Raw genomic sequence first — 22,148 nt, forward strand, 5'->3', positions numbered from 1 at the left:
TATCCTGTGGTTCGGCGTCGCCACAAAGGCTGGCCTAAGTCCACGTTGTTGAGGCTGCCACAACAGGCTTGAGCTTCACCACAAAGGTCGGCCCTTCCTCGTTCTCAAGTCAAGAGAGTGAACTCTTGAGATGAGGGGTGATTTTACTAGCTGCAAGGGAAAGTTACAGACCTCCCAAGGCTGCTACACGGAGGGGCAAGCACAAGGGCGACCACTAGCCGGCTAGGAGCAAACTCCAAGAGTAACAGACCCTAGAACCGCCGGCCAAATGTGAACCAAATGCTCTTTTGAGTGGGGGAAACAGTAGATCTGTTCTCCAATCGAAGTTTGCTGCCCTTTCCCTCAAGATTTGGTGGTTGGATGTGGAGATCCGCTTGGGGGAAGAGGTGGGAGCAATGAAGGAGAGAGAGAAGAGCTCTGGTTCTTTCTTCTGCGAATCTGAACGTTTGGGAGCACTGTTAGGAGGTTAGTAACCGTTGGGAAATTTATACCCCTCTGGTTCCAACGGTACATTAAGTGCAGCACTACCGCACCAAGGCGCGGTACTGCCGCACCCATCAAAACAACTCTTCTGGATGTGAAATTTTGCTGGCTGTTTTGGTTGAGTATGAGGATGTGGTTTTCAGAATTTGAGCATTTGGTTCAACAGTTGGACAGTTGTACTTGGATCCCTCTTTATAGTACGGCTTTTCTTAAACTCAATGTTCAAAATATAAAAATAATTAAGCCTTCATGAGTCAAGATAGCCATCAAATGAATTTGGGGGATCCTCCAACCTATACATCATCCTCTTTTTAAATTACCTGCATATCATCTCGATGAATCTCATTAGTTCCCTAATTAGGTGGTCATCAACGCCAAAACCCACAAAGAGCTTGATTGCACTTACAAGATCTTTTTACCATAAATTAATCTGTTGATAAGTAGTTCAAAATTAAATTTTCAAGAATTTAAAGCTCTGTTTTCTTAAGGTTTGCATTTAAACTTGAAGTTTGAACTAAATTTAAATACCCTAATGTCTATTTTCAGAAAATTATGAAAAATTCATAGGAAGCTTATCCACTAGGAATAAGCTTATCCACAAAAGTTCAAGGCCATAGCCTTTATAAATTTCAAATTAAAAATCAAACTTATTAACCTAATTCAATTAAATGGGATAATTGGATTAGAATACCAATAATGAGTTTATATTTAACCCTCTTGTTTTATGAGTTTGAGTGTATTAACCTGTTGGATTGCAACTTTATTGTGAAATAAAACTCTTAACTCGAGAACCACCTAATCAAATCATTGCATATCATGTAGAGTCAACGACACTCGACGACGGAGACTACGAGCTAGTCTTGGAAACTGAGCCAGGGTTTTCTGAAGACCCAGTAAACATCATCGAGACTCTCCAAACCAAAGTTCGAAAATCCTTAACACTCCTGCCCCCAACCCCGCTCAACAAGGCAAGCCCCGGTGCATAACCTAGTTTTTTAAATTACTACATTATGCAATCTTACACTTATATATTATACCTTGCATTAAGTCTAGGAGTTGAAATGAAACCTTAAATGCATGAATCCTAGGAACCTATGTATTGTGCCTGAGTCCTTATCGCATAGATGCTCTACTAATAGGATCGGTAGAAGTCGAGTGATTTCCTGTCACTCGCGCGATATAGGAGTTGAATGCTTACTATTCTGCAATCACTATAAGGATGATGGACGGGGTCATGTGCAATATCATGACTCGTAAGGTTACTCCGTTTATGTTGTTAAAAGTTGTTAAGGTCACAGTGTGTGGTAATGGTGGCTAAGCGTTTGAAAGTACTAGCCACATGCCGCGAAATATGGTAAAGCGGTAAGCCTAGTACCTGATTGGCCCGGCAAATGGACTTATTCCCACCACTCGATATATTGGTTTGTTGTACACACGCACCGACGTGTGGGAGTATGTTCTGCGTAGCAGATAGGAGTACGATCATGTAGTCGCGCTACAGACGTACGTCCTGCACATTGGATGTGTATATGGTCCTGCAGTCGCTTGTGGTGGCCCTGATCCATAACCCGGAATATGAGGGAAACGGTTGCTTCGGAACGATCTTTGGATGTTCCAAGCATGTGAGTTAGGTTTACCCTTGCAAAATTGAAATCCGATTCAGGAATCGTCCGTTTCTCGCGGAGATTGAGACTGCTTATTCCTTCTGCCACATAGAGTAATAACAGCAACTATTGTTGGAATAATCTTGATGGATGATAATCTCTACCTTACTTGTCTAGAATAGGTGCTTACCTAGAATGGTTAATGAAAATAGAATCTAAAAATTAAAATATGAAAGTTAGCTCAAACTCTTTGTTGCTTTTCAGCTGAAATTAAACCCAGAACCATTTCAAACCTTCACGAGTTTAGTTATGGGCAAAATATACCCTAATCCCGGGTAAGCCTTGCTGAATATTAGTATATTCAGTCTTACTAGTGAATTTTTCAGGTATGACCCTTGAGAACCCCACGGATAGTCCTGCATGGCCAACCTCTGTTCCGTTTGGCTGGTCCGTCCCCGGCTGGCAGTGACCCCCCGGAATGACGCCAGGTTTCGGGCTGAACGTGGTGTCAACTTCCGCGACGTGTGTAGTCGCGCGTAAATTTTCTTCCGCTGTGAACCTAGACAAGCCGTTTAGCTTGTCGTCTTAAACAATGTTTGTATATTACTTTAAGTTCGAAACAGTTTGTAATAATATTTAATATTCTGTGGATTAAAAGTTGGTGAGCTGTTGTGTGATTGTAAACTCGCCTTCGTATGAGGTAAACCTGCTTCGATCCTGTTGAACCGTGGTTGCATCGGGCGGAGACCCGATAGACCAATGGGTTATTCCGTTTGAAGTACGTTAAGTTAGTATCGGCTGTATAGCGATGACTATTGTTGGAGTTGAAGCAAATTTGGAAGGCCCTCCAAATGTTAATGCAAAACCGAAGATTAATTGAGATTATATACACACGGCCCCAATTAAAATACTAATTTGAAATTCTAATTGCAGGTAGTTTTGTGAAATGCTATAATACTACGTAGGTGGTGCACCTGTGAATGCAAAACCAAAGATTAATTGAGATTACATATACACACACCCACAAAAATAGTAATGTGAACATACGGTAGTTTCGTGAAATGCTGTAATACTACGTAGATGGTGCGCCTATGAATGCAGAACCAGAGATTATATATACACCCACCCACAATTATAGTAGTAATGTGAAATTCTAATCCTAGGGTAGTTTCGTGAAATGCTATAATATTATGTAGGTGGTGTGAATGCAAAATCAAAGATTAATTGAGATTATATATACACACCCACAATTAAAATACTAATGTGAAATTCTAATCGCAGGGTAGTTTCATGAAATGCTATATACTATGTAGATGGTGCGCTTGTGAATGCAAAACTAAAGATTAATTGAGATTACATGTAAACACACCCACAATTAAAATAGTAATATGAATATATGGTAGTTTCTAAATACTATAATACTATGTAGGTAGTGCGCCGGTGAATGAAAAATCAAAGATTAATTGAGATTATATATACACACACAAGCAGTAAACTACGACTATTATGTTATTAAAAACAGATTACAATCTCTGTTAATGAATGGTTGCCTCAAAAGAGAATTCCACTGAACACAGCTACTACTAATTTTTTCACTCGTGGAAAAAGTTGATCTCGCTCGATACAAACACACGCAACAAAGCCATGTCACGCGTTATATGAGAGAGAGAGAGAGGGGCAACGCCGTTGCGGTACGTCTCCTCCGTCCTCTTCCTCGCGTCCTTCTCTTTCCTGCTCGCTGCTGCGCTGCCATCATTCCCGATCGATCGAGGGGGAGAGTGAGTCGAGAGGAGAGGCCCAGCCGCGGTCGGAGAGGGAAGTGCGGGGATGGGCGGCGCGGCGGCGGGGACCAAGTGGATCCACCACATCCAGCGCCTCAGCGCGGCCAAGGTGTCGGCGGAGGCGGTGGAGCGGGGGCAGAGCCGGGTCATCGACGCCTCCCTCACCCTCATCCGCGAGCGAGCAAAGCTCAAGGTCAGTGCGTGCGCCCCTTCGCCGGCTCCCTCCCTAAAATTCCTTCTTTTTTCAGCGTTCTCCTGATCCTACTAATACCCTACTGTTCTGTATCAGCGCTTGTTCTTCTGAATATTCCATTCCACGCAAATTTGCGGTTCGAGTCAATTGGGATCCTTTTTTTTGTCCCGCATTTCGGCCCCATTAACGGCGATCAATCGGTAACCTTAAAGGAGTGTCTTTTTCTGGTGGAGACTGAATGTCAGTCAGCTATTGTCGATAGGAATCGGGAGGAAGAAGTCTACATAGACCCAAGTATTTAGGATCGGATTACATCACCTCTAACTAAAAAAATGGGAAATTTAACACCTTAACTTTACATAACCATTCACTTCACCCCCTCAGCTGGTTTTGCTGGGTGGATCATGTGACATGCGGGGCCCACTAATTAGTGAGATGTTCTTGTCTCCTCTCTTCTTCTTCTCCGATCCCCCTTCCCTCCCAGTCTCCCACCGGTCCTCTTTCGCCGCTGCCGATATGCACCTCCGCCGGCTAGCCGGCCCCTCCCCTCCCATCGGTCCTCTTCCTCCTCTGCTTTGCTGCCGCCAACATCCGATGGTGGAACCCCACCGCGTCGGACCGGCGGCGGGACCCCGACCTGAACACGGAGGACGACCTTGACCCCGCCGCCGCTGGACTTGGAGCATGAGCCCGCTTTGTCGCTGGCGTGGGTGGGGAGCCCACTTCGTCGCAGCGGTGGTGGCCATAGACTGTCCTTCCGCTGTTGCGGTGGCGGCCGCGCAGGCACGAAGGACGAGGGCGATGCGGGAGGCGCTTGGACGCGCCGGGGAGGATGAGGGGGAGAAGAAGCAGGCGGCGACGCTCGAGGCGTGGCTAGGCGAGCTCGAGGCCGACGCCACCACGCTCGTCGTCGGGGAGCACGGGGTGCTGCTCGCGGCGTCGCTTCAGGACGCGGAGGAGGACAGCGCGGCGCTGGGGGCCTGCTCGCGGCGGCACGTGAGGTGCTCGGGCGAGCCGAGGAGGATGAGGGGGAGAAGGAGCGGGCGGCAGCACTCGAGGCGCGGCTGGGCAAGCTCGAGGCCGACGCTGCCGCGCTCGCCGTCGGGGAGCATGAGGTTCTGCTCGCGGCGCTGCTTCGGGACGAGGAAGAGGAGAGTGGTGGGCCCATCTCACGGTGGCGCGGGAGGCGCTCGGGTGCGTCGAGGAGGATGAGGGGGAGAAGGGCGTCGGAGGGTGGGAGAAGATCGAGAGAGATGGGAGAAGAAGAGGGGGAAGAGGTGTCACTTACAAGCGGGCCCCACGTGTCAGATGGTCCACCTCGGCATTTCTATCCAGCTCAATGTGTACAAAACCACCTAGCAAAACCAGCTGAGGGGGTTAAGTGAATGGTTTCACAAAGTTAAGGGTGTTAAATATCCGGTTTTTTAGTTCAGGGGGTGACGTAGTCCGACCCCAATAGTTGGGGGGGGGGGGGGTTATGTAGACTTGTTCCGGAATCGGGACGAGTCTTTTCCCCCTTTCATTTTCCACATGTGGGGGTGATACGGACTGGTCCCCTAATCAGCAGTGCTTCTATCCCTGCCGAGTTGCATTCATTATACTAGTAGAATACAAGTTAAGTAATACAGCTGGAGTAAACAGATCTCTTGGTCAACAACAATTTCTGCTGCGGCTATTTCTTTCTTTCTAGTCATTGTTTATAGTTGCTTTCAGCTCAGGATGGGTACTGATCAGAAGGGAACATGCCCGCGTTACACCAAAAATGGATACTAAATTGCTGCTATGCTTTTGCATGTTACTCTTTACATGCAATGCAAGGAAGGTGCAAAAGCCAATACTGGTAGAGTTAAAACCACCCAATTGTTTATTTGTTCAGTATGAGTTAAGCACGGTCCAATGTGATTGCTACAGTGCAGTTTGGTCTGGCCCTCATTCAGAAATTGTAAACACCTGCTACTTACACATGTGAAGTTCGAAACAATTATTCAGAGGTTATTCATGAATACCTCAAGCTGAATTCTGCGCTTTCTGTGGTTTTTCCCCCTTCACCATTAGTTGGGGAAAACAATCTGAGGCCTCTATGTTTGGAAACTTGCTTTACACATATGCAGTTTGAGTCTTTTTAGAGCATGCTAAAAAGAGCTATAGCATGGTTCTCTATTGGTACCATGATTAATATAGTATAACAAAGCTGCCATGAACAAAGGCCCAACTATTTATTCACTAAAGCAGGAATCTAGCATCCTGATAGTTAAACAAGTGTTTCATTTCGAAAGCAGGCACATCTGACAGAAGAGTGTAGAAAATTTTGTAGTCATAAAGAAAAACTTTACTTCTCTTTTGTTCTTGACTATGTTCCATTTGTGAATAAGTCCCAGTTCTCTTTGATAGTTACATCTAATACACCTCTAAAAACAGTTAGGCTTTTTTTTCACCATTAGGAAAAACAATCTGAGGCCTATTCAGACACTTGTTTTCAATTTATCTAGCTATTGAGTCTTTCAAGACCTGTAACATGGTTCTTTAATAACAACATGGGTAAGATGTGGTCAAAGCTGACATGCACAGTCTCAGTACATTATTTTCTTCAGAAAGGGACCTAAGACTCTGCTAGTTTTAAAGTGTTCCATTTGAAAAGGAAGTCTCATGCGTAACATTGCCACATCTGAACGGAGGGTTTGCAAATAGTTTATTATTCTGAAAGTACCTTTTTTTCTTCTTTTCTAAGTACCTACTCTGTTCATGTTTGTGATTAGACCCCTGTTCTCATTAATAGGTACATTTAATCAGATCAAGGAAAAAGCTTTATACAACCTCAATGAACAATAAGTTAACTTTTCTTCAGAAAAAAAGCTTCCTGCAATTTTGTTGTAATATGTACTTATACTTGTGTAGGCAGAGTTGCTGCGTGCTCTGGGTGGCGTGAAAGCTTCAGCGTCACTTTTAGGGGTCCCTCTTGGTCACAACTCATCCTTTCTACAAGGCCCTGCATTTGCTCCTCCCCGCATAAGGGAGGCCATTTGGTGTGGAAGCACAAACTCTAGCACAGAAGAAGGTACGATTAATACAATTGAACATAGAGTAGATGCATTGAATGTATGAAACATTACAATAAAAAGCATGGTATTCCTGCTAACCAGGCAAAGAATTGAATGATCCTCGGGTGCTAACTGATGTTGGTGATGTCCCCATTCAAGAGATCCGTGACTGTGGTGTCGAAGATGACAGATTGATGCATGTAATTAGTGAGTCTGTCAAAGCAGTGATGGAGGAGGTAAACATATTATCCCATGAAGATTGCTTCGTGATCTTTTTTGTTGATTATGCTAGATACTTACCTATTTATAGGTATCATTAAGTAGTACACTGTTTTCAGTTTTTATCTCAGAAACTGGAAATTGGTTCTGATACTCATTTTGTAATAGCTCCTGTTTCTGTTTGGTTTCACATATTTATTCAGAGTAGCACGATGTTGTGTAGGAGCCTCTTCGACCATTGGTGTTAGGAGGCGATCACTCTATATCCTATCCAGTGGTTAGAGCTGTGTCTGAAAAGCTTGGAGGACCTGTTGACATTCTTCATCTTGACGCACATCCAGATATCTATGATTGTTTTGAAGGAAACAATTATTCACATGCCTCTTCATTTGCCAGAATAATGGAAGGTGGTTATGCCAGGAGACTTCTACAGGTAATTGTGTTATTTCATCTCTGTGTTCCGAGTTCGAGTAAACTACCGATACTATTAGTCAATGAAGTGAGCGTGATGTTGCATGGTTAATACATTAGAAAATATGCCATATGTCTTTACTTCCAATATCCATCAATCTTCTATTAGGCTAAGGGCTATCATGGTTTAAACAATGCCTGGCTGGATGTCACAAAGCTTTACCATGCTACAACTGCAATAAGTTTTCTTTCCTTGATTGAGTAGGCTTGAGATTGATGCCTTTGACTTTGCAAGCTGCTTCTGTCACTAGCATGAACATCAATTTGTTATCCTGTTTCTGTTGCCCTATCATGAACCCAATGTGTTTCAGGTTGGATTAAGATCGATTACGAAAGAAGGACGTGACCAAGGGAAGAGATTTGGCGTGGAACAGTATGAGATGCGGACCTTCTCAAAGGATCAGGAGAAGCTTGAGAATCTGGTAACATACTTTTGTATAATAACGTGAATGTGTATTTTTCTTGCTTTCTTGCGTTATCGATTCAAACTGGCAAAAATATAGATGGTACAGATACAGCCATATTGCTATGTCATGACTTGCATATCGTGCCAGTTTTCAAGGAATTCCAGTTTAAATTGTCAGCTTCAGTTGATATACTCAATTAACAATTCTTTGCTGCATATCTTAATTTTAAAATGAGTTGTGATAACCTAGGTGGTCCTTGAATTTCTGTAATTTGCAGATCATCAGTGACCTAAACCCATTTCAATGTTTTCTTTCCCTGCAGAAACTTGGGGAAGGCGTAAAAGGAGTGTATGTCTCAGTTGATGTGGACTGCCTTGACCCGGCGTTTGCTCCCGGTGTCTCCCACATTGAGCCCGGGGGCCTCTCATTTCGCGACGTGCTCAACATCCTCCAGAATCTGCAGGGCGATGTTGTTGCTGCTGATGTGGTGGAGTTCAACCCGCAGCGCGATACGGTGGACGGGATGACAGCTATGGTTGCCGCGAAGCTGGTTCGGGAGCTCACTGCCAAGATCTCCAAGTGAACCAGTGAGGATCGCACCATCTTGACACAGAAAGTGGATTGTTTCCAGGCATGCTGGCTATCGGTCTTCATTCCTGTGGATGAGGCATGGCGGATTTGATATGTGACAAGGATATGTTAATTAGGTTGCAGTAATATTGGAAAGCTTCCTCCATCTGAAAAAATAATTCAAAAATTTCTCTCAATGTAGCATGCGCTAGATTCTTGGTGGTGTGCTATGCTCATGCATATACTAGACCAGATGCTCTAATAGTCAGTAATTTTCTTAATATTTGGATTGATAGCCAGCGGGGAGTACTAAACCATATCATTATTATACATCTATTAGAATCTGATATAGTTTTTTCTTTAAAAAAATCTGGTAATGCTTTGGAAAAAGAAATCCACAAATGTGAGCACTTGTAGCAGTAAGGAAGGAGAAAATCTCACGAGCTCAGCTATCAACTATGGGCACCGCCGCCGGGGAGCCCCCATTCCACCCGGCCGTGCTTTTCATCCGCCGCCCGGGCGCGCCCTTCGCCAACGCGATGCTCCAGCGCTTCCATGTCCTGGACTCGCTGGCCTCGGGTGAGCCGCTCGCGGCTTTCCTCGCCGCCGCCGCAGCCATGCCAGACCCGCCTCGCGCCGCGGTCATCATGGGAGGCGGCGTCATCCATGCGGACGTCGCGTTCCTCGACGCCGTCCCCTCCATCTGCTGCCTCGTCAGCACGGCCGCGGGCGTCAACCACATCGACCTCGCCGAGTGTGCGCGCCGCGGCGTCGGCGTCGCCAACTCCGGGACGGACTACTCCGTCGATGTCGCCGACCACGCCTGTAACATCCCGGGTTTACATCTAGAATGTTATTGTGCAAAAATTTGAATTTTCAAAAACTTTTCGTGTATGTGCCTTGGCTAGAACCAAATTTAAGTATAAGTTCCTTCCATTAAGATGTTAGTGTGACTATTTGGAGTCTTTTGGATTTAATTGCAATTTATCATGTTTGAAATTGTTGTTTGGTTTTTATTTGAATAGCCTTCAAAGTGCTTGATTCAATTGAGTGGAATTTGAATTTGAATAGGGCATTCAAATTCAAATTCAAACCCTAATCACCTTAACCACCATGGGCCGGCAACCCAATACACGCGCAGCCCAAGCCAGCCCGCCCGCGCACGGCCCAGCCCAGTCTCCTCTTCCCTTTCCCCTCCGCGAAACACGGCCCACAGGCCACGGCCCAGCCCAGACGCGCACGCCGCAGCGCCCCTTCACCTTCCGCACGGGGCAGCTGACAAGCGGGGCCCGCTTGTCAGCTTTCCCTTCCTCCTCTCGCCGCGCCCGCAGCGCTCCGCCCCGCTTCACCCCGCGACAAACCCCGCAACCATCGCGCTTTTCCTTTCGCCTGCGCCTCTGCTCCCGCTCGCGTCACCGGCCTGCCCCGCACCTCTCCTGTCCCCGCTCCGCGACAAGGGAGCGAAACCGCCACGCCTCCCGTGTCGGCCACCGAGCCGCGCCGCACCGCCGCGATGCCGCCACGCGTCCCGGCACGGACGCCGAGATTCCCCGGCCGCAGCCGCACCCCAGCCCTAGCGCCGCGTATAAGAAGCCCCAGCCGCAGCCGCGAAACCCTAGCCACCCCCGTTGCTTTTCGCCTTGCGCCGTCGCCACACCAAAAGAGGAGAAGAGGGAGGAAGAGGAGGAGAAGGAGCACTGCAAGGAGGGGGACGCCGCCGCCGCGCCGGAGCACCTCCACCAGGCCTGCGCCCGAACGATGACATCGACGTAGCCACGCGCCCTGCACGGCCCCGACCCACCTGCACCAACCCGCCACCACGTCAGGCCTCTTGCCAGCGAGCCCCACCGGTGAGCGTCGCCGCCACTCCCGTCTCCTTTGTGCTGCCGGCGAGATGCCTAGCGCCGCCAATGAGCCCTCCTTAGCCCAGCTTTAGGACCCCCTTTCCCTATCCGGCCTTCGTGACGCCCTTGTGCAGGAGCCGTCGTGCCACTCATCCACACCGCAGCCACCGTCACCACTTCGCCACCGCGTCGTGCCGCGGGCCCGGGATGCTGGAACCCTGCGCACTGCACGGCCACGCCGCGGCCTTGGGGTGTTAGGACTCACGCGCGTGCGTGCGCACCTGAGCCGTCAACCCAGCCACGCCTTGGCCTCGAGACCACCGTTGTGCCGCATCACCGGCGACGAGCCGCGGCCCTGGGAGCCCAGGACGCCGCGCGCACCCACGCGCACACACACCCAACACGACCCGAGCCTTAGCCCACACTAACGACCGCACCACCGCCGTCGACGCCGCGCCATGACCCCGCCACGGCCTTGCCGTGCGCGGTGACTGCGCAGCGACGCCGCGACGTCGCGTTCACATCGCGGCCAGGCCAGTGCGGCCTTTCGTCGAACATGCCCTGGGCGCTTTCCACGCACACGTTGGCACTCACACACACAAGACCACCCTGGCCCGAGCTGCACCGAATCCGGCCGCCACACCAGATCCGATGGGAGACCAACAAGCGGGCCCTGCCTGTCGGGGAAAGCAAGGGGCGCTGCCCCCTGGGCCTGCTTGGCAGAGAGAGAGGGAGAGGAGATGGAACGCGGGCCGGCCTGTTAGGCCGACCCGGCATGCACGCCTAGCCAGCCCAAAAACCTGAGCCGGCCTGCTGAGCCGCAGGCCGAGCTGGCCCGTGAAGCCAAGCCGAGCCTCGCTGGGCCGATCGAGCCGGCCAATGGCCCAAAACCGAGCCGTGCCCCTTTTCTTTTTCTTTTTCTTTTACCCGGCCTGACCGAGGGCCCCACCGGTCAGCCTCGGGGGTGAGGCTGACGTCAGCATAGCCCACTGCTGACATCAGCAGGTACTGACCCCACCAGTGATGTCATGCTGAAGATAGCATGCCACGTGGCACGCTCTGGTGCTGTCACGTGTCACTGCTGAATGTTTTCCTTTTCCGAAATTCTTTTATTAATTCCAGAAATAGGTTTTTCCTTATAAAAATTCATAATAAATCAACCGAACCTCCGGAAATTATGAAACCAGTTCCGTAATTCCTCTAAAATCATGAACTAACCGTTAGAGTAGGTTTTGTGGTGATTGGATCTTAATTGGTGAGATTTGTGCATTTTTGCACTTTGGTCCTTGCCCTTACTCATATTTACGATTAGGACCCGACTACGAGGAGTTGACCGACGGCCAGGACTACCCGGAAGCCGAGGAGGATTTTGAAGAGCCGCCAGGTTCACGTCCATCTACGATCTGAATACCTACTAGGCACTGCTTGCTAGATATGCTATCGCTACTTGTGTAATTCTATCGAGATGAACCTGCATAGCCTATTTTATTTACCCATACTTCTTGCAATCTGTCAGGGATAGATCCTCTAGGTACCGCAGGAAAACTACCCGTGAGGAAAAAGAAGTCTGATTCCTATTAGAATTCCACTGTAATCCTATTAGGACTCATACCTTGTAATCCTATTAGGACTCCTACCTTGTAATCCTACTACGAACCCTGTCCCCTGGGATATATAAAGGAGGGCAGGGATACCTAGATAGGCAGACAACCAACAGAGAGCAGCTAACAGGCAACTCAACACCCAATCGCAGGGCGCAATATACAACACCCCAAAATAGGATGTAGAGTATTACGCTACTCTAGCGGCCCGAACCTGTCTAAATTTGTGTCTTGTGTCCTTGCGTTCACCTTCAAGTTCCAGATCCGGCGATCCCTCACCAAATAATCACCTACCTTAGGGTATCCCTAGGTAGGCCGACGGTAAAAATACCGACAGATGGCGCCCACCGTGGGGCATATCGTCGCGATCATTGGGCGAATTTGAAGGACCTCTTCATCAACATCAATCCACTCAAGGTGGCGGATTGCTACTTCATACATATGCATCGGCGGATCGATTCATCGAGTTCGAGATCGGATCCTTCAACGAAAGGCTACATTGACCTCGACTACTCGGCTCGACTTCACCTCGCGCTGCAACGTTGATGCACCGCGACTGCCGACCTCGACGACCCGGTTCAACTTCGGCTTGTGCCGCAATGTCCGCGCGCAGCAGCGACGAGTTCGACTACTTTGACTTCACGAGGACGATCGGCGGCCCGCCGACGACTACATCAACTACTCGTCTCGACTTGAAAACTAGTCGGAATCGACTCCGACTAGTCGAGCTTCATCAACAAACCATCGTAGCTCCATCAACGAGCTCCATGGCTTCGTCGACATTCGTCCACGAATCAAGCTAAGTGAGTTATACATTTTCCGACTTGTTCTTCACAAGATCGGCTACCTTTTTGGGTACGCCTCTCGACGGGCATGAAACCCTCAGGGGCTACACCATGATCGACTACTTATCCGTGTACATCTCTCGATGGGCATGAAACCCTCCAGAGCTACACTTCGCCGACTACTTATCCGTGTACGACTCTCGATGGGCATTGAAACCCTCCAGAGTTACACTTCGTCGACTACCTTTTGCGCACTGCGCATCCTCTTTGTCGCATGACGACTACTTTCTGCTCGTTGTCTCCTCTTAACGGTCGCTAATCTACTCGAGTAGCAAATGCCTTAATCCGTGAAACCTCGAGTCTCCAGTCATGATCTAAGCGACCCGTCCTATATGAGCGAAGGCTAAGAGACCTAAACGACTCGTACATGCTATGGGCGAAGGCTAAACTATTAGGACTCATACCTTGTAATCCTACTAGCACTCCTACCTTGTAATCCTATTAGGAACCCCGTCCCCTGGGATATATAAAGGAGGGTAAGGATACCTAGATAGGCAGACAACCAACAGAGAGCAGCTAATAGGCAACTCAACATCCAATTGCAGGGCGCAATATACAACACCCCAAAACAGGATGTAGGGTATTACGCTACTCTAGCGGCCCGAACCTATCTAAATTTGTGTCTTGTGTCCTTGCGTTCACATTCAAGTTTCAGATCTGGTGATCCCTCACCAAATAATCACCTACCTTAGGGTATCCCTAGGTAGGCCGATGGTAAAAATACCGACACAATCCTACTACACTTGTTTAATATATGAAATGCCTTGCTTTACCTTGAATGTGTATGTGTGGGAATGGATGGATAGTCTTGGTGTGAGTGGAGATACATTACTCAGGAGTTGGTGTTTAGGGCTTTTAGTCAGGAGCGGGCAAACTTAACTCGATCATGGATCGAGGTCTTGGGGTGTGTATCTTGGCACACCCTACGGAGTACCTGTGGCGGGTACAACTTGTTGCATACATGGTTGGGGTGACGGGGCACCCATCAAGGGTGCACTCGTGGACCACCGTGGTGGAGACGCATATGATGAAAATGCCCGCTTCGGCAGTTAAGGGCCGGGTGAGAGTAACTATGACTTGTGGGAATATGTTAAGCGTGCACACCACTTACCCATTATGAGGGTGGGCCCGGTCTGGGGCTAGCAAGTGCGGTACCAAGCCGGTAGGAGGATCAAGTATCGGTGTAGGGGAAGGAGATGCTAACCTCACGTTTCCCCAATACGCATGGGAGGCTTCACAGTCCCGGGGCGACCTCTTGTGGGAGGATGCGCCCAAGACCCGGGAAAGCCGGGTGGTGCCGTGGCTCCTAGTCCTGTTTCAGTAGACCGGTGTTTCGTCGCTTAGTCAGCTGATCTCTGACTGGTGTCGATTCGAGTGGGTCCAGGTGTACAACCCCTGCAGGGTGTAATCTATGCGTATAGCTGTGTCCTTGATCATGGACATCTCTACTCTTCTGTTGCTCTTATTAGTTATTATTACTCATGAATTCTACCTCCCGCTAGAATGATTTCCTGCTAGGGGGCAGCTGAGATGCGAGGAGAGGGAGTCCTCGCATCGACTTGGTAGTTTTGGAAGGTATGCGTTGACCGGGAGCCCGGAACGCCGGAAGGGCCCGAGTCGAGGATGGAAGAAGACATGTATATTTATATATGTTGTTGCATGCATAGGAAACCCCAGCTTTATTCCCTGAACTTTGATATACCCTTAGTATAGTCTGCTATAAACTTGCATTCGGATGGTAATGTGAACCTATGCTATAGGGATAGCCTGGTACGATGCAGGATCCGATCCGGAGTTCGACCCAACGATGACGGTTGGTACGACTGAAGCCCGTGCTACGCTCGAGTCGCCTGTGGAGGAGGTTCCCGAAGATGAAGGACGGCCAGAGGCCTAGCTACCGCTTAGCAAGTTCTGCTTGTTCGCTCTAGCCGAGAGGCTTGTATTAAATTTCGTACTACAAATTCTATGGATTTATGTAATAATTAAACCCGTGTTTGACCTTATGCGAGTATGACTATGATATTATGCCTGGAATGAGTTCTGTATATGATAGCGCTTGATCCAAGGACTATCACAATAATATAGAGAGTCGGATTTCTCGATTTGGAAATCCGGTTCGTTTCAACGTTGTTGGCATGCTCGTCGACGTGCTCCGGTGCGTCTCGGCGGCGGAGCGATTCGTCCGGCGTGGTCTCTGGCCGGTGCAGGAGGACTACGCTCTCGGATCCACGGTGAGCTGTTGACTTGATTTCCTCACCGAAATTTGTAGTAGTCGTAACGCAATGTGGTGCTGGACAAATTGAATCAATAAAGCCTTCATCTTGACCCTTTCAGGAATCAGGATGGAATTTGATACTTTCAAATTTCAACTAGGTGGATGTAATTCATGTAATGAATCAAATTTGCCTCCGAATCTGAGGTGTTTGTTGCTTTTAGCTGCGTGGAAAGCGTGTTGGAATCATCGGCTTGGGGAACATTGGCTCACTGCTCGCAAAGAGACTTGAAGCCTTTGGCTGTATCATCCACTACAACTCCAGAAGACCCAAGGATTCAGTGCCTCACAAGTACTTTCCTGATGTCCATGATCTTGCCTCTGAATCAGATGTGCTGGTTGTCGCATGCGCACTGAACAAGGAGACACACCACATTGTCGGCAAGGATGTTTTGGAGGCCCTAGGAACGGATGGAATTGTCATAAACATTGGTCGAGGAGCAAGCATCGACGAGGTAGAGTTGGTCAGAGCTCTGAAAGAGGGAAGGATTGCAGGAGCTGGCCTTGATGTCTTCGAGAATGAACCCGCGGTGCCATCTGATCTCTTGTCCATGGACAATGTCGTTCTGACGCCTCATTCGGCCGTTTTCACATTGGAGTCGAGGTCAGACCTCTGTGAACACTTGATATGCAACCTTGAAGCCTTCTTCTCCGGTGAGCCGTTGCTCACGCCGGCCCTGCCCTGACAAAGCAAGTCATAACTCAATATTTTTGCTCACAGGTAGATGGTTACAGGCAGTTTAGTCACCATTTGCACTGTTCCAAAGTGTAGTGTTTGTACTCTGAAAATAAACTTTTCATTTGCTGTAAAAAAAAGAAGCATACAAAATGTTCCTTGTAAGATGAAAGGGATAGGCATGCTGAAAAGCTGTATAATAGTACTAGTACAACATTGTTCCACTGCATCTGAAAGACGTATCACTGCTTAACTTGAGGGGCTCCTCTCCAATACCTTGCCTCATCAAGATGTTCTGTAAAAGACCCCTCTATTCATAATGCCAATGCTAAAGAGTGCACTTTCTATTATACTATTACCATTTTCTTGCATTTTCCTGTTTTCGGCCAATGCAAAATGTCTCAAAAGCCATCCACAGCACTGTATTCAAAAGAACATGTATGCCCGGCAATTTAATTCATATGATCTGATATTCTGAGCACTTGATGGCCAAGAGAATTTTTTGTTCTTCACCTACCTTTGGATGGGGATGGGGTTCACAAATTTTGGATGGCATGCAATCTAATTCCGGAATTTATCAGCACTGCAGCTGTAGTTACTTGCTCTTTGACATGCCTAATGTTAATTTGTTCAGATTTACATGTGATCTATGATAGAATGATTTTCTCAGAGTCATTAATTGAGAAAAACGGTGTGATACCTTCTTTAATTGTTTCCGTAGTGAATGCAAAACACATGAACCTTTGTAGAACAGCGTTTGTATGCTCCACAGGATTTTTGTAAGAATCCAAAGCGGCAGAGGAAATTTTGTAGGAATCTCCAAGCAAGAAACAGAGGAAATTTTGTAGGAATCTCCTTGCAAAAAGCGGAGGAAATTTTGTGACTATCTCATGTTAAAATTCCAGTGGTGGCAGTTTACTATGTTGCGAGTTTGAACTTTTAGGTTGCTGAACTTATGATAATATATTTACATGACCTGATACCCATCTCATCTATTTTCACGCAACGTGAAGTAGCAGAATATTTGATGCATTTTTTTATCTAGTAGTACTTTGCTTTTCCTGCAGTCAGTCATGAGTAATGAAAGTTGCATTTTCTTTCTAACCCGAGCTCTGTGTTCAGTGATTCACAAACGGCACCATATTTCCCTGATGTTTATTATTTAGATTCCCAAAATAGGTTATCAGATTTTACTCGTTACAGACTTGCGGTCCATTATCAACTCTGGTAGTTAGTAGATCAGTGTTCAGAGACGTATGGGAAATTAGCATGCTATATTGATGATGGTGCAATCATTTTTCCAATAAGTTACTCTGTTCCAAAATATAGTTCGTTTTATCTTTTAGATTTATAATATTTGATAGGCATCTAAATACAATGTATATCTAGATGCATAATAAAATCTATGAATCTAGTAAAGTTAAAACAAACTACGTTTTGAAACGGAGAGAGTATGATTTAGAAAAAGTTTGAAAAATTATTTGTTGCTGATGATAGCTGGATGTTTTTAAATTAGTGTATGAACTGTTTTAAAATACGGCACCTTGTGTGTCCCGCTAACCAAATTCACTATTGCTAAGCTGAAACGATCATGAGTTATGAGTTATGTGTCCCACTGTTATCCTCGCTCCCGCGACAGCTGAGCTCCCAACTTGTTCGACTCACTCCCAGTAAAGAAAGGAAGTCAAAGGAAGCCAGGGCCCAGGACAGTGTGGAAGGCGTCGTCGCTGTGGCCTCGAGGCCTCCACGTCTCTGTCACTGCCGACCAGCCATGGCGTCCCCCGCGGCGTCCGGCGAGGCCGAGGCCCCCGTCCTCCCAGCCCTCCTCCTCTTCCGCCGCCGCCTGGACGCGGCCTTCCACGCCGCGCTGCGCCGGCGCTACCGCCTCCTCGACTTCTTCGCGTCGGGCGAGCCCCTCCCGGCTTTCCTCGCTGGCGCTGCGGCCTCGCCGGACCCGCCCCGCGCCGCGGTCGTCGTGGGAGGCGGCGCCGTCCGCGTGGACGCCGCGTTCCTCGACGCCATCCCGTCCCTCGGGTTCGTCTTCAGCACCGGCGCGGGCGTCGACCACATCGACCTCCACGAGTGCGCGCGACGCGGCGTCGCCGTCGCCAACTCCGGCACGGTCTACTCCACCGACGTCGCCGATCACGCCGTCGGCATGCTCATCGACGTGCTAAGGCGCGTCTCGGCGGCCGAGCGGTTCGTCCGCAGCGGCCTCTGGCCAGTGCAGGGGGACTACCCCCTCGGCAACAAGGTGCCGTCCTCGCCTTCCGGATCTTTTCTTGACTGGACTGGAGCATACTTATCTATCTATTAGCATCTTGATCTGATTCTCTTTCTTTATGACTAAGTATAGTACAAAATTTGATGAGATCTGCACACCCGCCCTGAATTTGTTTGGGTTCAAATGTTTAACAAAACTTGTTTATCATGATGACTGATTTAATTCGTGAATTAAGAAAGCAGCAGTAGGATATATCCTGTGTAAACATTTTATACCATTCAGTGCTGCTGATTCAAGCACGCATGAAGCTTTAACATTGCGATGTTCGTGTGTTCCCAACTTCCATTCGATAACTCTACAATAACAATTTCCTACTTTGATGCTTTCAGCTCGGCGGCAAGCGTGTTGGCATCATCGGCTTGGGGAACATCGGTTCACTGATCGCAAAGAGGCTTCAAGCTTTTGGCTGCGTCATCTATTACAACTCCAGAAGACCGAGGGATTCAGTCCCCTACAAATACTTCCTTAACGTTCATGATCTTGCTTCTGAATCAGATGTGCTTGTTGTCGCATGCGCATTGAACAAGGACACACGGCACATTGTCAACAAGGATGTTCTAGAGGCCCTGGGAAAGGATGGGATCATCATAAACATCGGTCGAGGAGCAAACGTCGACGAGATGGAGTTGGTTCGGGCGCTGAAGGAGGGAAGGATCGCAGGAGCTGGTCTTGATGTCTTTGAGAATGAGCCCAAGGTGCCAGCAGAGTTCTTCTCCATGGACAATGTGGTAATGACGCATCATGTTGCGGTTTTCACATCAGAGTCCAGGTCAGACCTGCGCGACACCACGATCGGTAACCTTGAAGCCTTCTTCTCCGGGAAGCCATTGCTTACGCCGGTGCTTCCCTGGTAAGTCAGGCCACGTAGATTGCAGGTCAATCCATCATCTTAGTATGATGTTGGAATGTAATTTTATTTTATTTTGGCTGCAAGATGCATGCCTACAGGATGCAGAGTGTGCCCTTTGGTATTTCAGATAGCATCTCTTCTGAACAGGGGGAAAAACAGAATGATTCCTTGTGTTAATTCTTCTTTGTAGTGATGATTTTACTGGAAGGAAGTAAGGATCCTAAATAGTGGTGCAAAATTGTTTTTTTTTTTTGAAACGAAGTGCAAAATTGTTTCACACATCATCTGCTCATGACAAAAGGTATTTTCAATTGGTAGCTACTCACATAAATTCTAGGTCTTGACCTATATGCTCTTTGGTTATCAACAATTGAAGGATCCTAAATGATAATGCAAAATAGATATTGATTTTCAGCTGTACTGACTTGACCTTGCAATATTGTCAAGTTGTAGATCAATGGTTTTCTTCTACAAAAAGGGAAATTGTGAATATAGTATCTATCTTGGAATGAAGATGGGTTAGAACTTAGAAGTAGCTCATCCCATAGCCTGTAAACTCAGTCCAGTCACACCATAGGTGTTTATCAATAGTCAGAACTGGAACTCCATTTCAAGATAACAAAGAGTTCTAGATGCAACGTAATTATTGGCATGGTCATCCAGATGGGTAGCCTATGTAGCATTGCTGTATGCATAACAGGTCTTAGAATCATGATTTTATCAGAATGCACAATAAAAGTTAAAAATACATTGTAGAGGTTGAAACGTATAATATTGATTTTCCTAAATTTCGTATACTCTTTTAAACTTGAGCTCACTTATCCGCATTATATTCATTTCAACTCAAAATTTGAACAACGTTTCATTATAACTTGGTCGTTTCAAAAGGTCTCGCCCCACATATTAATTATTGCATTACTTTAATATATTACAACACGTAAAGAGTTAAAAATATGTTAGATTAAATAGATGGAATTTAATTTTGTCGGAATAATTTCATTCCCACCACCACTTAGGGCCTGTTCGTTTCCTACCCTCTAAATTCTAGACCTATCACATCAAAGAAAATCTTGCTATTTAGAAATATTAAATAAAATCTGTTTATAAAACTTTTTGCACAGCTGGGTGCTAATTCGCGAGATAAATTTAATGAGCCTAATTAAACCATAATTTGCTACAGTAATGCTACAGTAATCATCCGCTAATCATGGACTAATATATCTCATTAGATTCGTCTCGCGAATTAGCACTGGGGTTCTGCAATTAGTTTTGTAATTAGACTTTATTTAATACTTCTAAATGATAAGATTCGCTTTGATGTGACCCCTCTAAACTTTAGACCCTAGGAAACGAACACACCCTTAGCGTGCATTTTCTTTCTATGCCATTAGCACGCGTAACATGTATCAGAAGATCTCACGTTGGCACGGGCGGACCTCATCGCCTTCATCAGTAAAGAAGATTAAGTGCTGGGGTGTTGAAAATAAAAAGTACATACTTCAACATTGTCTTGCTAGATCTCACATTGTCAGTGACATGCGTAATTACTTTCATTCAAATATTATGACCTTTTTACCTTTTATTCTGAAATGAACTACATTATGTAAAACACTTATTATTATTTGTATTTACATTAAATAATAAAAGTAGACGACGGAGCAGCTTCCACAACATCCGGCACGACTGCCGCCGCAACGTTTGCCATTACCGGAGAACCCCAGAAATCCAAATCACCCCAAAGATCCTCGCCTCGATCGATGCCTCCGACGATGAGCGGCGCCCCGGACTCTCCGCGCGACGGCATTCTCCTCCTCCTCCCGGCCCCGGATGCCGCCGGGGAGAAGGCGCACAGGGCGGCGTCCCAGCCAGGGGGCGCCCGCGGCAAGAAGCCGGCGGCCGGGCTCGTGCGGGTGTGGTCGGAGGCGGATGAGGTCCGCATCCTCGAGGGCCTCGCCGCGTACGCCGCGGCCCACGGCGCGCCGCCGGGCCGGTCCCAGCTCCACGCCGCGCTCGAGGGCCGCGGCCTGGACAAGGCCGTGTTCACCGTCACGGAGATCTACGAGAAGGTGCGGCGGCTCCGGACCAAGTACTGCAACCTGCGCGCCGCCGGGGGTCCGCCCGTGCCAGAAGGCGGCGCTGATGACGGCGATGAGGTGCGCAGATACAAGCTCTCGACGGCGATTTGGGGCGACCAGCCGGCCAATGTCGCCAAGAAAGGGCGCAGCACCAGCGCCGATGCAATGCCGCTCAAAGCAGGCGGCGCCAGCACACGCGTGCGCAGGGGGTTCGAGGAGCTGCAGGGCCTGTTCCCCAGCCTTGCCAGTGAAGTTGAGAAGATCACCAAGGACGAGACTCTGGTTCCAGTGCTGAAGAGGGCCTTTGAACTTATCGATGACCAAAAAGCAGGTGAATTGAATGCCAAAGTGAAGAAACAGAAGGTTAGGGAGGTGAAGACGAGGATGAACCAAGACGCCCTGAGGGTTGAGGTACTTAAAATGCTTATCAGATCCATGGACTGACAAGGCTTCAGTGGTGTAAAGTATATGATGGGTAGGTATCTTTTGTGGGAAAATGAACTGCCTAGGATTGGAATTATCTTTGCCAAGTTGATTATCTAGACTCTAGTAGGATGCCAATGATCTTGTTTTGGTATCATCAACCTTTGGGTATTTACTCTAGTAGGTAACATGCTTATCAGATTCACGGGTTGACAAGGCTTTAATGGTCTAAGTATATTATGGGTGGATATGTTTTGTTGAAACAAACTCCCGAGGAATCATGGTTGACTCTTGTAGGATTGCGGTGATCTTGTTTTGCTATTACCAGCTTTTTGGTACCAGTGTTTTCTTGATGCGTGGATCGATGTCAATGGGAAAACACTGGCATGGGTTATGTCCTGGGAACACTTTGCTTAAAATATTTGGCCGTCAAAGCTTCTTACTAGGGTAGTTGGATAGTGTCTACTCCAGTAAATTTATCATTTCCCCAATCATAGCCAGAATACTTTTTT

At 47.6% G+C, this 22,148-nt stretch overlaps 4 protein-coding genes across 7 annotated transcripts; all 4 read left to right on the plus strand.

Annotated features, from left to right (window-relative positions):
- Positions 1-3,752: 3,752 nt before the first annotated feature.
- On the plus strand, positions 3,753-9,075 carry LOC112900409 (arginase 1, mitochondrial). 4 transcript variants are annotated; one of them, XM_025969244.1, is made up of 8 exons: positions 4,388-4,985; positions 5,665-5,675; positions 5,775-5,901; positions 6,957-7,116; positions 7,202-7,335; positions 7,542-7,751; positions 8,101-8,211; positions 8,519-9,075. In XM_025969244.1, exons 1-8 carry the CDS (start codon positions 4,746-4,748, stop codon positions 8,777-8,779), a joined length of 1,254 nt encoding a protein of 417 aa, XP_025825029.1. In that variant the 5' UTR covers positions 4,388-4,745; the 3' UTR covers positions 8,780-9,075. The 4 variants fall into 4 exon arrangements, with proteins under 4 accessions (XP_025825031.1, XP_025825029.1, XP_025825030.1 ...); XM_025969245.1 differs by lacking the exon at positions 5,775-5,901 and having other exon boundaries at positions 4,395-4,985; positions 5,665-5,676; XM_025969246.1 differs by lacking the exons at positions 4,388-4,985; positions 5,665-5,675; positions 5,775-5,901 and adding an exon at positions 3,753-4,061.
- Positions 9,076-9,221: 146 nt separating this feature from the next.
- LOC112901519 (glyoxylate/hydroxypyruvate reductase HPR3-like) lies at positions 9,222-16,014 on the plus strand. Its single transcript, XM_025970450.1, has 3 exons — positions 9,222-9,589; positions 15,185-15,287; positions 15,493-16,014. The coding sequence occupies exons 1-3, from the start codon at positions 9,225-9,227 to the stop codon at positions 16,012-16,014; spliced, it is 990 nt and encodes a 329-aa protein (XP_025826235.1). The 5' UTR covers positions 9,222-9,224.
- Positions 16,015-17,671: 1,657 nt separating this feature from the next.
- LOC112900032 (glyoxylate/hydroxypyruvate reductase HPR3-like) lies at positions 17,672-19,331 on the plus strand. Its single transcript, XM_025968731.1, has 2 exons — positions 17,672-18,258; positions 18,618-19,331. Exons 1-2 carry the CDS (start codon positions 17,776-17,778, stop codon positions 19,140-19,142), a joined length of 1,008 nt encoding a protein of 335 aa, XP_025824516.1. The 5' UTR covers positions 17,672-17,775; the 3' UTR covers positions 19,143-19,331.
- A 1,466-nt stretch (positions 19,332-20,797) lies between these two features.
- LOC112901104 lies at positions 20,798-21,897 on the plus strand. The gene has a single exon (XM_025969937.1). It carries the CDS (start codon positions 20,896-20,898, stop codon positions 21,655-21,657), a length of 762 nt encoding a protein of 253 aa, XP_025825722.1. The 5' UTR covers positions 20,798-20,895; the 3' UTR covers positions 21,658-21,897.
- Positions 21,898-22,148: the final 251 nt, after the last annotated feature.

Source organism: Panicum hallii, chromosome 7, assembly GCF_002211085.1.
Source record: "Panicum hallii strain FIL2 chromosome 7, PHallii_v3.1, whole genome shotgun sequence".
In the NCBI taxonomy this organism is placed as follows: domain Eukaryota; kingdom Viridiplantae; phylum Streptophyta; class Magnoliopsida; order Poales; family Poaceae; genus Panicum; species Panicum hallii.